We start from the raw sequence: 15,000 nt of genomic DNA on the forward strand, positions 1-15,000 counted from the left end.
TATATTTGAACATATACTGTATATATTTAAATCTTTTATTCACACAACATTGGATACTGATTTATTTTTTTTGATTACATCTTTAACACACACACGTACACAGAATTTTGAATATCTGACTTTTAGATCCACAGACACACTATATACTGGTATAGGGGTTGTGTGTGTGTGTATGTGAGGACAGAATATTAAGGCCATGTTCCATTCAGACTCCAGCCTTGTTTTCAGATCTGCTCAAAGAGGTTTGCTTAGTACACCTGCAGACTGTTTAAACCATGTGTATAAATGTATACACCAAAGTCAAATCTTTGTGTTAATCTCAGATCAAGGTGAAGAAATGACAACACATTAGTGCCTATTCTGGAGAATTACAATGTTTTGATCTTAAACCTTTTTTTTTATTGTGATCATTGTTTTTTATCCAGTTTGCATGGCACATTCCATCCAGGTCTGTGCTTCATGGAGGTCAAACAGAAGTCAACTGCCTTTAACCCTATGGAGAGCCTGAAGAACATAGAGTGAACATGCACAACACTGGAGGGGAAAAGACATTGGCACAGAACAAGCCGAAAACACCTATATGAATAAATTTGTATTGTTGTTCAAACAGACAGTGACAATAGACAATAGAGTGTGAAAGCTCTATTGTTGTTGTTCATATAGACGGAGTGTGGATGTTCTCAGGGGCTGTGATGGAACTCAGGTATGGGTTGCACTGTTGACGTGTTGAAAATAGATAATTATATGAAACAGCTTTGCCAATTTCTGATAACTTCAGGCAGACATTTCCTGTGTTCCAAGCTGGACAGCATGTGGAAAAACAAATACTGTCTCTCCTCCATATGAGCTACGGTATATGATTACTATGTAATCGTGTGTTTGTATGGGACAATTTGTTGCCCTCATTGAGTATCAGTTGAACTTTGAGGTATGCCTTGTAATGTATGTTTTAATGTTTTTAAAGATAATTTTCTGACCACAGTCAGTGTCCTGAATGTTCGATGGCGTTTTATGCCCCCAACGTCGTCTTCCAGGCAGCGCTGCCACAGCTGACTTAAAGGCACCTAATCCTAACCAACCTTAACCCATGCCTAACCCTAGTGCCTTCCAGGCAGCGCTGCCTTGAAGACAACGTTGGGGGCATAAAGTACCCAGAAACGTCCTGAGTCTTTTCCCACCCAACGATTTGAATAGAACAACCAGTCAGCGTCTTTGGAAACACCTTCAACAGAAATGTTTTGACTTATAAAGCTAGTTGTCAGATAGCTAATTTGTCAAATATATGTTCTGCTTTACAGTGGACATTCTAGGGACAAATGAACAAATTAATTTTATAGATACAAAAGCAAGTTGCCTTTATAAACAGAAGCCAAGGAGGAATGTATTCAACGTGCCAGAGTTAACCAAACAAACTGCAAAAAGTCATCAGCATGTACCCATTTCTTGGCTATAGCAATACACCAGCACATCATGTATCCTTGGTTACTAAATGAAGTTTTAAATTAGATGAACTTGGTCCCAGAAGATACATTTTGTCTTGGGCATACAGTGATACATACAGCTGCTTACCATACAAAACACACACCCAAGTTGGTGCTCTAAATAGGCGATGGTTAGATTTGGCCGTCATGATTAAAGATGCTGAAATACATGCAAGAGTGGTAAATGTTGCTACTTCAAAACCCTTTCTGCAAAGCTCCACTCAAGCTTTAAACAGCTGATTAATAGGTCACCTTTAAAATTTTAGAATCAGCACTCCAATGTTCTAAGCTACAGGCTTCAGTTCCAAAACGTAGGCTTGTGCGTTCCACCCACTACACACTTACAGAAAAAAGAAAAAGAAAATGGAGTCGTCCATTATTGAAGACATCCAGACATTTGGCTTACTAAGAAACATTCTTTAATATTTACCCCCCTAAGAAGGGGATGTTTGACATTTGCTGATCATACAAAAAGGAAGAAAATAAACATCACAAACATGTATACATATTCATGTTGACTTTTTAAACATTCCTTTGACATTTTTTCTTTTTTTGCAAGTGCTTCGCAGGGAGTGGCATTATGACAGGAAAGTCCAAAAAAAAACACTAAAGAAATAACATTTACATACAAAAATATCCATGTCGATCTTTCCCATCATTAGCTGGTCAATAAATACTGACTATTCTTAAATGACATTAATGACTTCTACTTTTTAAAAATGAAGTTGGCCTGTTGGTAGTTGACATACTTTCTCATTCTTAAAAAAAAAGGATCATGACAAAATATTGAACAGCATTTAAAATTTCACAGAACCCTGACGATACAATAACTAGGTTTAGGATCAATTAAGTTCCACCGTTGAAACATGCATTCACGCGCACGCGCACACACACTCACACACACACACACACACACACACACACACACTCCCAAAAAGACAAGATAAAGAGTACATCCACAGTTAAAACTGAAACCAAAAAGCTGTGTGACAATTGAAGTGCCTTTCTTTTTTTTTTTTAAACTTGGTCTTGCACGTCTCACACAAATTGTGATTGTTATACACCAAATGAACACGCATCTGATAAACAATGCAACGCAACTCACTGGCTTAAGTCCTGAATCACGAAACAAAAATTTCTTTAAAAAATTTGAAAGACAGGATTGGATGATGTTGCACCTCCCTTGTCTTTCCACTAGAGGTCTCTACCCAGACCACAAAAGTATATCCAATTTCCTTCGGTACGAAGGACGCACAAGCATGTGAGGGCAAGGACACAAGGATATACTTAGTGTGCTGCAGAGATCCTCATAGGCTTCCATCACATATTCTCAAAAGCAGTCACTTCAAAGGTTCTGGGGTTCTTTTGAACATTTCAAAGGTTACCCAGTGATGAACAAAAACACAACCTTTAAGCACCTTTTTAAACAATGCTGATCACATAGGTATGTACTGTTAGAAATGGAGAATGGTAAAAATTGAGATTATGTGAGGGGGGAAAAAAAAAATTGACGCATATCTTCAAGCTCATTCACTTTGAGAGCATGAGGCTACTGGAATAAACGGTGGCAGGACAGGTGCGAGGAACAAACATGAATTTGTGATTAACAATCCAGCGACAAACAACAAAATTCTCTCCCATGTAGTTGCTGTGCCAAAAGAGGTTTTATGGCTTGTTACATTTAGGTATATTTATTTCTCTATGCTTGTTGAATTAAGTGAGGATGCAAGAAGAAACTCTTCCTGCTACCAGACGTGTGGAACATCGAAAAGACCAGATGATGTGGATTCTGAGAGAGAGAGAGAGAGAGAGAGAGAGAGAGGAGAGAGAGAGAGAGAGAGAGAGAGAGAGAGAGAGAGAGAGAGAGAGAGAGAGAGAGAGAGAGAGAGAGAGAGAGAGAGAGAGAGAGAGAGAGAGAGGATGACTTCAATCCTGACTGCAGGAAATACAAACTTTGAAGTGAACATAAGCCAACTGCGTTTTAATTCTTATAGCCGCCACCACCACTAAAGGGAGCATTTACGTTGTTGCAAGGGTTGCTCAGATTAACCGTTTTGAACAATCATTCCCTTCGGCAGTCAGTGAGGGGAGGCATGATCCCAAGAGAGAAAACACAAGAGAGAGCAAGAGACAGAGAGACAGAGACAGAGACAGAGACAGAGACAGAGAGAGCGAGAGAGAGAGAGAGAGCGAGCTCACCCTCAGATTTCCTCTTCTTGTGTTTACCACTCTTCTTACCCTGATTGGCTGACGGCTGCGGCCACTCATCTGTGTCGGCCACCTCAGGTCCCACCTCTTCCTGTATTGGGCTCATGCTGGGTCTGTGAACAGCCGGCCTGTTGAATAAGCAGCCAATCAATCAATCACACACACACACACACACACACACACACACACACACACACACACACACAGATCTCATGACTGGGTCTCGAAATTAAAATATGCATAGGTGTTTGTCTGTGTTAGGAAATGAAGCCGTAATACAGACGTACTGTTTAAACCAGCTGTCTGTAGTCTTGGACTCCACAACATCAGCATAAGTTTGTCCACTCCCACCATCAAAAGTTCCTCCCCCTGCCAAGGAATAAATACACTTACATGAATACAGTACTTTAACATTATTATTATTATTATTATTATTAATAATAATAATAACTAGCAGAAAAGCTATAAACACAGCCCGGCATTGCACCCACATAGTGAAAAATTCCTTTAGTTTTGCCTTCATATTAGGAATGCATATTTTCAATCTAAGGCCTCGCCACCTTCTCTATATCTTAAGTCATGACTACTTATTGTGACCTCAGGTGCTGTACAGATACAGACTCCATCTACAGTACACAGCAGAGCAGCCTGTGATTCTTTACAGACACGGTCCTACCTAAACACAGACTTTGGTGCAGCAGACTACAGGCTTTAACACAGAGGGAAAGTTTCCCCCGTACCGTCCATCTTGATCTTCTTGAAGCCCTTGTCCACGTTGCTGTAGTGGGTCCAGCCGCTGGCTCCACTGCTGCTGCTGCCGCTGCTGGCCTCGGCCCCCTCAGAGTTCAGCTCCTCCTGGATGGGGCTGATGCTGCGCTTCCCCGTTGCAGATCTACACACATAATAACGTGCATAAAAATATAAATAAATAAAAAAGGCAGAACACAACCGCACACACACAGGGCACACACACAGGGCACACCTGTTATGGGTGTAGCTGTAGGCCGCAGTCGTCATGGCAGCCGCGGTACAGTACGGTGTGTCGCTCCAGCCGTCGTCCATGCGCCGGCGTCCTGGGTGCTTGTCACGCTGCTTGGCCCGTATGTACTCCGCATACGTCTGAATACGGTAACTCTCCGCAAACTCACTAGTGTTCATGGCTGCAGAGCAAACAAAGCCAGGCTGTCTGTTAAAGCAACACTAACAAACAGTTTGCAACAATGTGCTGAATTTGACAAATAAAAAAAAAAAATGTATTGGAATTGAGTCATGGACTACACTTTTAAGCCTTCATTGGAAAGTGAATCAAGCCAATAAGTCGTTTTGACCACTTGGAATCCTATACATTTTTAGAACGTGAATGGAAAGAAGGCTCAATAGTTTGTACAGTATATAGGAGGTGAAATGGTCTATTTGAGAGAGCCGTGAGTGCGCACTTATCCAGGATAGGCTTCACCTGGCTTGATGAATCCGTGTCTGCTCATCCTGGCTTGGTCTTTGTGCAACCAATTAAGCCTGTACGCTCTTGTTTTGGATTCATTGAGCACAGCTCAGTAACTTAACCCGGATGTCTTAATTCTGCTTTTGTGCAAAGGGCCCCTGACCATATAAACAAAAACAAAAAAACAAACGAGCAGAAGCGACAAGTTACCCACCAATCTGCACTTGGTCTGTCTGACTCAAAGAGACGAATGCCGACGTGTCATCGATCCATGACACCACAATATTTCCTGTCAATATAAACACTGACAGTCAGACAAACAGTAAACAAATTGCATATCCTGCACGGCATGATCGGAAAAAAAAGGTGCAAGCAACCAACACCTATTTACCACTGAAGCCACTACAACTGGATTACACATCCCAAAACAAGATTAAGAAATTAAGATTATTAAATTAAGACAAACAAAAAGGATACATTTTATATGTGAATAATAAAATTGAATATATGGTATAGCCACAGTGTTGGGATAGTTACCGAAGGCACTGAAGAGCTGGTACAAGTCGCTGGTTTTCCACTCTTTGGGGAAAGTAACGTAGAGAACGTGATCCCGCTTGGGTTGCACTGGGAGAGGAGGGCAGACGTAAGTGACATAAAGGTATGACTACTACACAGACCACTTCAGCTAACAACTAAAGACTTAACTACTACATAGACCACTTCAGCTAACAACTAAAAAGACTTAACTACTACAGAGGAGATCACGACTTGCACTCTGAGGACAAAATAAATGCACAAGACGAGAACAAACACAGAATAAGATTTTAAAAAAAAAAAACTCACAGTCTGGTCCACTAAGGTTGAGGTAGGGGATGTCTATGATTCGCATGAGGAAAAGCCTAAGAACACAACCACAAAAATAAATTCCAACCTCATCATACGGGCAGTACAGAGTTAGAGTTACTCATTAAGCAACTTAGAAAATGAGGAATAACATTTAAGCTACATTGTCAATGACACCTTAGGAAACAAATACTAATATAATACAATTAATACTACAACATGAACACATACATATTGTGATACAGGTAAAGAGAATAGCAAAAGCGAGTGGAGGAGCTTACTTGTTGAAAAATGGTTCGATGAGTTTGGATTTGGCTGAAATGTGAGATTTGGGTGAAGGGAGGAAAGAGCCTGAAACAAGACCAAGAAAGCAAGCGGTAAAACATCCACAATCACTTGACTCTGTATGCGACAGACACAGACAGAGACAAACACAGACACCTACCCAGGTAGTTAGCCATGGATATGAAACAGAGGCCTGTGATATAGGCGTCGTAACCGGCTTCATGTAGCTGCTCTGTCGCCGTGTCATAGCTTTGGAACCCTTCAGAACATTCTAGAATAAAATGCATATTGGAACATTTGAAACAGAGTTTAAAGATCACAGCCTACCATAGATTTAAATTGATCAGACTACACTGTAGAACGGGGAGTAAGTTGTTGAACTGGAAAACTCCCCGTTAACAAATATTGTTGCCGTTTTAAAAATCGGCAGACCCAATTTATCTGGGGGCTGCCTAACCCATAGCCACACATGGTAACAAGGACTCAGAAGGTCTTACATCTGAATGCATTCATTCATTCGTTTAGCAAGTACATGCCCTTATCATCTAGGAAAATAGGAGGGCCACAGTAAGTGTGAACATGCTTTAGAGATGAAGGAAGGGAATCTCAAAAAAGATTTGACAATTGCAAACAGTCTGTACCAAGACCAGAGTCCCAGCAGCAAATGCTGAGGTGACTGACGTACCAACTTTCGGAGGCTTGAATGGACTTTCCTTGAGCCGTTTCTCCAGCTCTGCCAACGAGGTGTTCATGATCAGCTCCTGTGAACGAGAAGCAAAACAAATAAGCAACTCACCACCGATTAATTGAATTAAATTACTCCTCTTTCTACTACCCAACCACCTCCCAAAACTGAAGGACACAGGGCAGTGTGCATAAAGTTCTTCATCTTTATTTTTATTTATTATACGGCTCTTCACAATGCAAGTAGAACGCTCCATTGACTCGAATAGTTTTTCCCAAAGTTCTACTGGTCATTATTTTCATCTAAGGACCTCTAAATATTGACCGCTGTCAATGGCAACAGATTTTCATTCAAAAGTGAAGGCAGACGGTTGATCAGCTGTGTTCTAAAGAACATTCAAGTTCAGCGTGTGTTGCGAACTATTTGTTTCTAAGCAAAAGCCACAACGAAACTAACAAACTGGCACGTCGGGGTCCGGTTTGCCCTGTCGGGACTTATTTTCCCAATAATGACCGGCGTTCTATGGACCCTTTCAAGAGAGTTCCATTATCAGCATCATAGTTGGCCCCACAAGACTTCCTTTTTAACATTCCATATGTTATCTTAATGTAGAGGAAGTAGATTAGGGCCCAAATAGAACGTTCAAGCATTGTTTTTGTTTACCTTGTTGAAAGGGTCTATACATTATCCCTTACTTATTTGGCTGACACTTTTGTCCAAAGCGACTAACAGACAATCAATCAATAACAGGGCCAGACTACCTGAAGCAACTCAGGGCTAAGTGCTTTGCTGAAGAGCACAACGGCAGCTGGGAATCAAACTCCCAATTTTCCAGGCCACCACCTACCACAATTCACACTGTACCAAGGCGTATTTATTTATTTATTAAACAAAAGTACTTTATCACCAGCTATAAGGCCCCACCCATCAGTGTCTTACAGATCAATTAACTATCCGTCTCCTATCCAACTACCATTCACACTTCACTACTAAAGCAGACACTAGATCACGGTGGAAAGGGATAGGAGGGATCTACCTTGAATGGCTGAGTGGATGCCATAAGCTTTGTGTCCAAAAGCCTGTAAGAATAACACATGTAGAAGTATAGAATATGCAGTGCCGGTTACAGAAACAATAACAATCATCTTTATTTATATATTTTTAGATAATAAAACAAGTTACATCCACAATGACATACCTTGGGAAGACACACATAGTCACTTCTTTGAAATCATTAAGGTCCTAGGAAAGAATAATTCACATAAATAATATGCCACACAACAAAGCACATAAGGACTGAGTAGTTTTAAACAGACAGTGCTGGACAGCAAAAAGCAGTACAGACAAAGGTCAAATACATTTTTGAATCTATAAGACTAACAAAATTACTTGAAATATACATCATGTATTCTCTGTAGCCCTGCCTTGTAACAAAAAACAAAAACAAAAAGCAACATATCCTTCCACTTACTTCAGGTAGAGGACAGTAAAATTGATGGATTGTGTGCATGACATCCAGAAGCATGTTGTGGCCAACCACCAACTTTCCCTGGGTTCAGGAGAGGGGGAAAAGAAAAAACACGACTCATGTTAATAAGAAAATTCTCCTCAATAACACTGATGAATCTGTGGCAGATTTCAGACTTGAGGAAGGACATTTTTCTCCCGGATTTCTTCCACTGACTTACAGATTTGGAGATAGCGTGTACGACCCTGGAGAAGCCAACAGCATCATTCAATTCCTCCTGTGAATAAACAACATGTTCAATGCAAAGTTTGGGCATCCAAATGTTGTTCAAACAGAACAATTCTGTCAAGCTTTTATTTGAGTGAGTGAGCTGCAGCAAACAGACATGCTAGATTTCATTTCATAATTAAGTAAAAAAATAAAAGAAAGAATTGAGAATGAAAGAATTCAGAAACTCGGACGTGTGCCTCCCTCACCTGCTCCTTCTCCTGCTTCTGCTGCTCTCGCCGTCTCCGCTCCTCGTCGTCCACCTTGCTGATCTGAATAAAACGCTCTTTCTAGGAGGGGGAAAAAATGGCACATGAAAAGGGAGAAAGACAAACTGAAAAAGTAAATCATTTAAAAGACTTAACACCTGAAAGAAAAGATTACAATGGACCAATACAGTAGCTGGCTTGATTGGGACTATAGATGTAAATGAGCCTAAGGGTACGTTCAGGCTAGGCGTCTTTCTGACAAGAGAAGATGCGCAGATTGCTTTTTCAGTTTGAAAAACAAAAAAAAAACAAATCTGCCATCATTTTTGTTCCAAAAAGCAGCCGGGAGCATCTTAACCACAGGTTGCGGTTATCCACTTGTGATTGGTCAGCTTTCAAAAAAACTGTGACGTAGGGCGTTTTTCCACAAGAAGTTGAACATTTCTCAACTTTAAAAACAGCTCTGAGCTGCAGAAAAAAAAAGACAGCCACGATTGCGTTTTAAAAGAAGCAGAGGGCACCTAAGACACCTAATCTGAACGTACCTTAAGGTTAACATTCATGTTAAATTGTGCATGGTCCCCAACAAATCAAATAAAAATAATAATAATAATAATAATAATAATAATAATAATAATAATAATAATAATAATAATAACTCAATCCTACCTTTTCAGTTTCCACTGTTTCTACATGGAGGCCTTTGGGGTACCTGACAGACAAGACAAAAGTAGCGTGATTACGGTGAGATAATTAGCACAATTGAATTAACTTTCAATTTACATACACACGCCCTTTCTGTTAGAAAACAGTATATTTCTGAATACGTACTTCCAATTCAGGGTCTGGTAGATCAGTTTTCTCTGGAAGCTGAGCAACATGAGAAGAAAAAAATAATTATATTAAACAAAAACAAAAAAAAAAAAGAAGTCAGAATCATGCATCCAAAAAGGATCACAGAACCTGCCATCTCACACACACCCACCCACACTAAATCAAATATTTGAGTCAGTACCATCAACCAATGAAATGTAACAAACAGAATTTCATTGAGTATCTTGTTGAAAATGTCTGTCCAGTTTCCAGGCCGTTAAATGAGCATGGTCGGTCTTACTGATCAAACAAAAAATACAAAATAAAAAGAGGGAATGTCCACACACCAGAGTTTAGCTCCCAAATATTCCATTAAAACCTGCAACGTTTCGACCAGTCTGGCAAATTAATGCACCTGGCCTAAAGAAAGGAGGGATGTGCACTCTACCAAACTTCGGTCTTCCTGATAAACCACCATTTCTGTGTGTAAACTCTCTCAATGATTCTTACCCAGTACATGGATCCAAGTCAACCGTCTTCTCAGAGTTGTTCATAAGGGCCTCTACTTTCGCTCTACGTAAACACATAAAAACCAAAGAAACACAAAAAATAAATACAACCGAACACATCCCCATGGAAACATCTAGATGCTGAACAAGTGGAAAAAGTAAGCCCATCCAACCCAAGCTGGGACTAGGTGCCGCACAAAATGTGTAGTCTAGAGATGTTGCCAATAAGTAAGTCATTTTTGTGAAGAATAGTACAAAAAAAATATATATAAAATCATGTTTATCTAAAAAAAAAAAAAAAAAAAAAAAAAACCCAAATAAAAACTGTCCGAATACAAACCCCTTTCAGAGTGTTGACAGTTTGTATACTTTCTGCCACTTTGTTGACAGCAGCTCTGACTACAGCTTTCTGAGGCTCAAGCTTCCAACACCGAGACTCCCCGCAGCACCAATCGTACTTACATAACCCGGTTGATGAAGTCCTTGTGCTCATCTGGAACGTTGGCCGGTCCCTTGGAAGTGGGCGAGATGAAAGAGTTGTTGCCGGACCCGTTCGACTGATTTCTCCTCTCCTCGTACTGTTCACGCAGCTGAACCTCCTCTTCCTGATTCAAGTAGGGGATCCCTGTGGGGACCACACAATTCAAGGTGACGGGTCATCTTGATCATCATGGCTGTCGGTCTCCACTAACCAGTGAAATAGTGGTACACTAATTGCATCTAGGTTGTCAGCTTCAACTAATGTGCATGGCTTGATGTTCATAGCAGCCTGTGTGTGTGTGTGTGTGTGTGTGTGTGTGTCATTAGCTTGTAAAGCAATTTGGGGACTCCTGAATAGAAAAGCACTATATACACAGGCAGTCCAACACACATACACAACTCACCATTACGAAAAACTTTGTTGAAATCAAATCCCTGACTAGCCAGAAAGTCTATGCTGGAACTCTGGAAAAAAAAAAAAAAAAAAAAAAAGTGTAAACAAGCAAAATAAGCACCATCAACATATGATGAAGAACTGTTCCATACAGAGACACTAGTGTTTCCCACAGAACTGAATTACATTTGTGGTGGTAGGTGATGGGGGTGTGGTATGTTGGCACAGCGTGGTTATGATGCTAACAGATTTAATCACGATTAAGCCAGTCGTCTTCTATGCCAACAACAATCCTTACAGGATTTTTAATGTTTTCTTTAAATGTGCATGCAGGTTTGTTGAGGGACATAGACACAAGGAGAGGCTGTGCAAAGGTGCACATAGCTCTACAATGGAAGAATTTCATCCAATTTAAGTAGTACAACATAGAAAATCATTGTGTGGTGGTCAATGTTGATATTGTGGTGGGCCACCACAAATAAGTCAACGTATGGGAAACACTGCAATATGCTGTTCCAACAGAGACAATATGCAGAATCAAATGTGGTCCTGTGTGCAACCATGTATGCCATTTTTGTAAAAATCAATGACCATCTTACCTGGCAAATAAACTTTTTATCTGGTGAATTCCTACTAAATGGCTTTGGAAATATATAAAAATTAAAAGACTTTGTAAGATACCTGCAAAAAAAGAGAAAGAAAATATATGAAAGGAAGGATGAGGACCATGGCTATCAAAATGTGCATTTTATTCCATGGGCGTCATAACCACTCACTTTGATTCCGAATGATCATATCTGAAAGTGCAAACACCGAACTGGAAGAGGAGAAAGTCCATGGAATGCTGAAGATCAGAAAAAAAAAGTGACGATGTTTTTATTAATCGAACACAAATGAGTGAGCATTTTTGCAGGTTTTGGAGACGCCGGTTGAGCAAGATCAAAAGAATCAGGTGAAAACACGAGCTTTTATTTTTCCGTAAAATTACCTTTTTTAGCTTTTCGTAACGCTCCTCTGGCGTGTCCAAACCGTTAGTAAGTGCACTGACCGATGGTCCATCACTTATTCCTGCAAAACGTAAATGGATGTTTGGAGATATTAATGCTTTTTCAAAAACGTAGTCCATTCATGGTCTGGTTTGAACACAGGACGGATGCACATAGAATACAGCAGGCACATTTAAAAAAAAAAAATCATGACTGCACCAACACACTCATGATTCTCAGAACACCTGGGAGTTCACCTTACCTGAAAATTCCCCGTCTATGGCAAGAAAGTCGGCTTCGTCGATTGCACTGTATACAGTGCGTAAGCTGTCTTTAAAATCTGCAGGAACACAAACATTAACAGTGAATGCAATCTCGACGACTTTGACAAACTCAGCATCGCGCTAGCGCGTGTTGCCAGGCTAGGCTGAATCGCACCGACAACGCTCCACAGAACATTTGAGTAATGATTCCTAAAGCAAGTAGCACACGCAGTTACGTGACAGCTGAGGCTTGTGTCGCACTGCTTTACTCCTGTGCTTCTGCAAAAGGGAGCCACTTACTTTTCCTTGTCACCTCCATCCCTGCAGAATCACAAACAATTGTCAATAGCTGAGGTATCCCTAGTGCTCTTTAACCTTTTCTTTACCGACCACTTCCGGAAGCCAGAATCTTATCAAGACTCAAGGCTACCGCCTACTGTTTCGGAGTTCAACTATTCTGAATAGGCAAGTGAGTTCATCAGGGTTGAAGTCACAGTGTTGCATTTCTTTTTTGTGTGTGTTGTATGAAAAGCTATCAGTGTGACGGACAGGTCTACATAATGCTGCAAACTGCAATATAATTATGTGTGCTTGCACTCACAGTTTCTGCTGAATTTACACATGGGTGTATGTGTACAGTGTACAAACTACACAAGTAAAAAAACACAGGAGGGAACATTTCATGGACGGACATGAGGTCAATCCAATCAACAGGCAGTGGACAGAAGACAGACAAGCGTTTGGATCAATAGGAAGCAGTCGAGTGTTGGATAGACCCTCCCCGTGGGATATTGACTTTGAAGGGGGAGTTGCCAGCGGTACAGACACGAAGGAGTCCACGAAGTACTAGATGTCATGTCACCAGCGGTAATGTGAGATACCCGCTTTCTTTCTGCCTGCCATCGTTTTTCAAAGGTAAGCAGCCATTACTATTATTTATGCGCATATGTTACCGAAATAAATTACATTACTGTTTCAGAGAAGAAACAAGATGCCGGAAGCCAGCTAGCTAGCAGGGGTTAGCCTCGCACCTACCCGAAAACAGCTAACGTTAATTGGAAAGAGATCGGGATAGAATCATACAGTCCTGAGAAGGGTCATTCAGGAAAAAGATAAGTTTACACGTAGTTATTGTATGAGTTATCATCAGCGTGCGAATTTGATGGCGTGATACGCGCTATTCGCTCCGACTTCTCACATTGTCCTGAAAAAGACCGCAACTTCTACTTTCTGTTTCAAAGCAAGGGGAAAGTTGTTATTATCGTAGTTCCTCCGCCTACTGAAGGTGGCATGATCGAGAAGAGGCAATAAAACTACACTTGGCGTGCGATGGCATTGCGGAACAGGGTATACAGTTTTAAGTTGTATATCAGACTGAGAGGGCAGCTTGACATTAGCTTTTTCACCCCCTCCCTCAGTCTGCCAACATCCCGCTGTCCGATGCCTGTCACAAAGTTCAGAGTACAGCCAGATAAGTCACGTCATGTATGGTAAATGTAAAGCGTGGTGTGATGAGATGGGGTGATGTTTGTAGTTCCCATACAGACGTGCAGGACGTCCAGTCCTATTCCTGCTCTCTCTCTCTCTCTCTCTCTGTGTGTGTGTGTGTGTGTGTGTGTGTGTTCGTGTGTTTGTGTGTTTAGTACATAGGCTAACACTGCGGCCTTGACTGAAGCAGTCACCTCTCACTGCAACCTTCTTATCGCTGCCTCTTCCCCTCCGTTCATAATGTCCCAAGGCTGGCTACCCTCATCCATAGAAAGCAGTGGGTCTGGCCTCCCCACTGCTCTGTCATATCTGCAACCGCACATTGCCTCCGATACACACCTCTGTCATGTCTACAGACACACACACACATGCACACGCCCGCACACACAGACACACACATGCATACGCACGCACACAAACATACATGCACACACACACACACACACACACACAGACACAGACATGCACACACTCACAGATACACAGCTCATATGTGTGTTTGCTCTCTTGGTCCCGTTAGTTTGTTGATGCCTGAAGAAGGCTGTTCCGGGCCTCGCACACAGTTCGCCTAATGAAGGGGGCCAACGCCGATGCCGACTCGGACACCGGGCTGTTCGCCGACTCTGAGGAAGAGGACGACTTCGCCCCTTCCTCCTCCCCCTCCGCCACGTCACTGAAACCGTTCACGCCCTCGGCTGCGGCAGCAGACGCCAGCAGCAGCGGCGACGGCGGCGGCGATGCTGGCGGTGGCGGCGGCATCACGGAGCGGGAGTTCTCGTGCCACTGCTGCTACGACGTGCTGGTGGACCCCACCACGCTGAACTGCGGCCACAGCTTCTGCCGGCACTGCCTGTCACAGTGGTGGGAGTCCTCGCGCAAGACGGAGTGCCCCGAGTGCCGGGAGAGGTGGGAGGGTTTCCCCCGCGTCAACATCCTGCTCAGGTGAGTCAGCATTCCGCTCAGGTGAGTCAGCATTCCGCGAGGGTCAGTCAGCATTCCGCGAGGGTGAGGTCCCCAAGCTGACCAGGGGACGCAGGGAGGGTGCCACAATTGTTGGCAGATACCATACCATCTTACCATCCCCTTTAGATTAATGATGACAGATACTATACCATCTTAGCATCCCCTTTAGATTAATGATGACAGATACTATACCATCTTAGCATCCCCTTTAGATTAG

The 15,000-nt window shown here is 41.9% G+C and overlaps 3 protein-coding genes across 8 annotated transcripts in view; 2 read left to right on the forward strand and 1 right to left on the reverse strand.

Moving 5' to 3' along the window:
• Positions 1 to 611, forward strand: part of LOC121718569 (RNA exonuclease 5-like) — a 10,923-nt gene extending 10,312 nt beyond the window's left edge. For all 3 annotated transcript variants that reach the window (XM_042103603.1, XM_042103604.1, XM_042103605.1), the window contains one exon: positions 426 to 611. In XM_042103603.1, the coding sequence (XP_041959537.1) occupies positions 426 to 522 (97 nt within the window). In that variant the 3' untranslated portion in view covers positions 523 to 611. The remainder of the gene's footprint in view (positions 1 to 425) is intronic.
• A 1,266-nt stretch (positions 612 to 1,877) lies between these two features.
• Positions 1,878 to 12,740, reverse strand: parn (poly(A)-specific ribonuclease (deadenylation nuclease)). 3 transcript variants are annotated; one of them, XM_042103615.1, is made up of 26 exons: positions 12,633 to 12,740; positions 12,332 to 12,409; positions 12,072 to 12,151; positions 11,860 to 11,927; positions 11,683 to 11,764; positions 11,094 to 11,154; positions 10,672 to 10,834; positions 10,211 to 10,273; positions 9,719 to 9,757; positions 9,557 to 9,599; positions 8,888 to 8,968; positions 8,632 to 8,688; positions 8,415 to 8,492; positions 8,142 to 8,185; positions 7,980 to 8,022; positions 6,944 to 7,019; positions 6,419 to 6,529; positions 6,255 to 6,324; positions 5,974 to 6,029; positions 5,668 to 5,754; positions 5,345 to 5,419; positions 4,672 to 4,849; positions 4,430 to 4,581; positions 3,977 to 4,058; positions 3,720 to 3,817; positions 1,878 to 3,270 (listed from the first exon to the last, which is right to left on the reverse strand). In XM_042103615.1, exons 1-26 carry the CDS (start codon positions 12,649 to 12,651, stop codon positions 3,227 to 3,229), a joined length of 2,028 nt encoding a protein of 675 aa, XP_041959549.1. In that variant the 5' UTR covers positions 12,652 to 12,740; the 3' UTR covers positions 1,878 to 3,226. The 3 variants fall into 3 exon arrangements, with proteins under 3 accessions (XP_041959549.1, XP_041959548.1, XP_041959550.1); XM_042103614.1 differs by having other exon boundaries at positions 3,681 to 3,817; XM_042103616.1 differs by lacking the exons at positions 1,878 to 3,270; positions 3,720 to 3,817 and having other exon boundaries at positions 4,366 to 4,581.
• A 362-nt stretch (positions 12,741 to 13,102) lies between these two features.
• LOC121718602 (bifunctional apoptosis regulator-like) overlaps positions 13,103 to 15,000 on the forward strand; it is a 12,023-nt gene continuing 10,125 nt past the window's right edge. For both annotated transcript variants that reach the window (XM_042103669.1, XM_042103668.1), the window contains exons 1-2: positions 13,103 to 13,247; positions 14,341 to 14,762. In XM_042103669.1, coding sequence (XP_041959603.1) covers positions 14,392 to 14,762 — 371 coding nt within the window. In that variant the 5' untranslated portion in view covers positions 13,103 to 13,247; positions 14,341 to 14,391. The remainder of the gene's footprint in view (positions 13,248 to 14,340; positions 14,763 to 15,000) is intronic.

This window comes from Alosa sapidissima, chromosome 9 (assembly GCF_018492685.1).
Source record: "Alosa sapidissima isolate fAloSap1 chromosome 9, fAloSap1.pri, whole genome shotgun sequence".
NCBI classification, from domain to species: domain Eukaryota; kingdom Metazoa; phylum Chordata; class Actinopteri; order Clupeiformes; family Clupeidae; genus Alosa; species Alosa sapidissima.

Bases quoted from the DNA above. Each gene is read 5' to 3' on its own strand.
- parn (XM_042103614.1), bottom strand. The intron at 11,928-12,071 runs GTAATTTTACGG...TCTGATCTTCAG, and splicing joins GTTACGAAAAGCTAAAAAAG to CATTCCATGGACTTTCTCCT. The intron at 7,020-7,979 runs GTAGATCCCTCC...TCTCGTTCACAG, and splicing joins CATCCACTCAGCCATTCAAG to GAGCTGATCATGAACACCTC.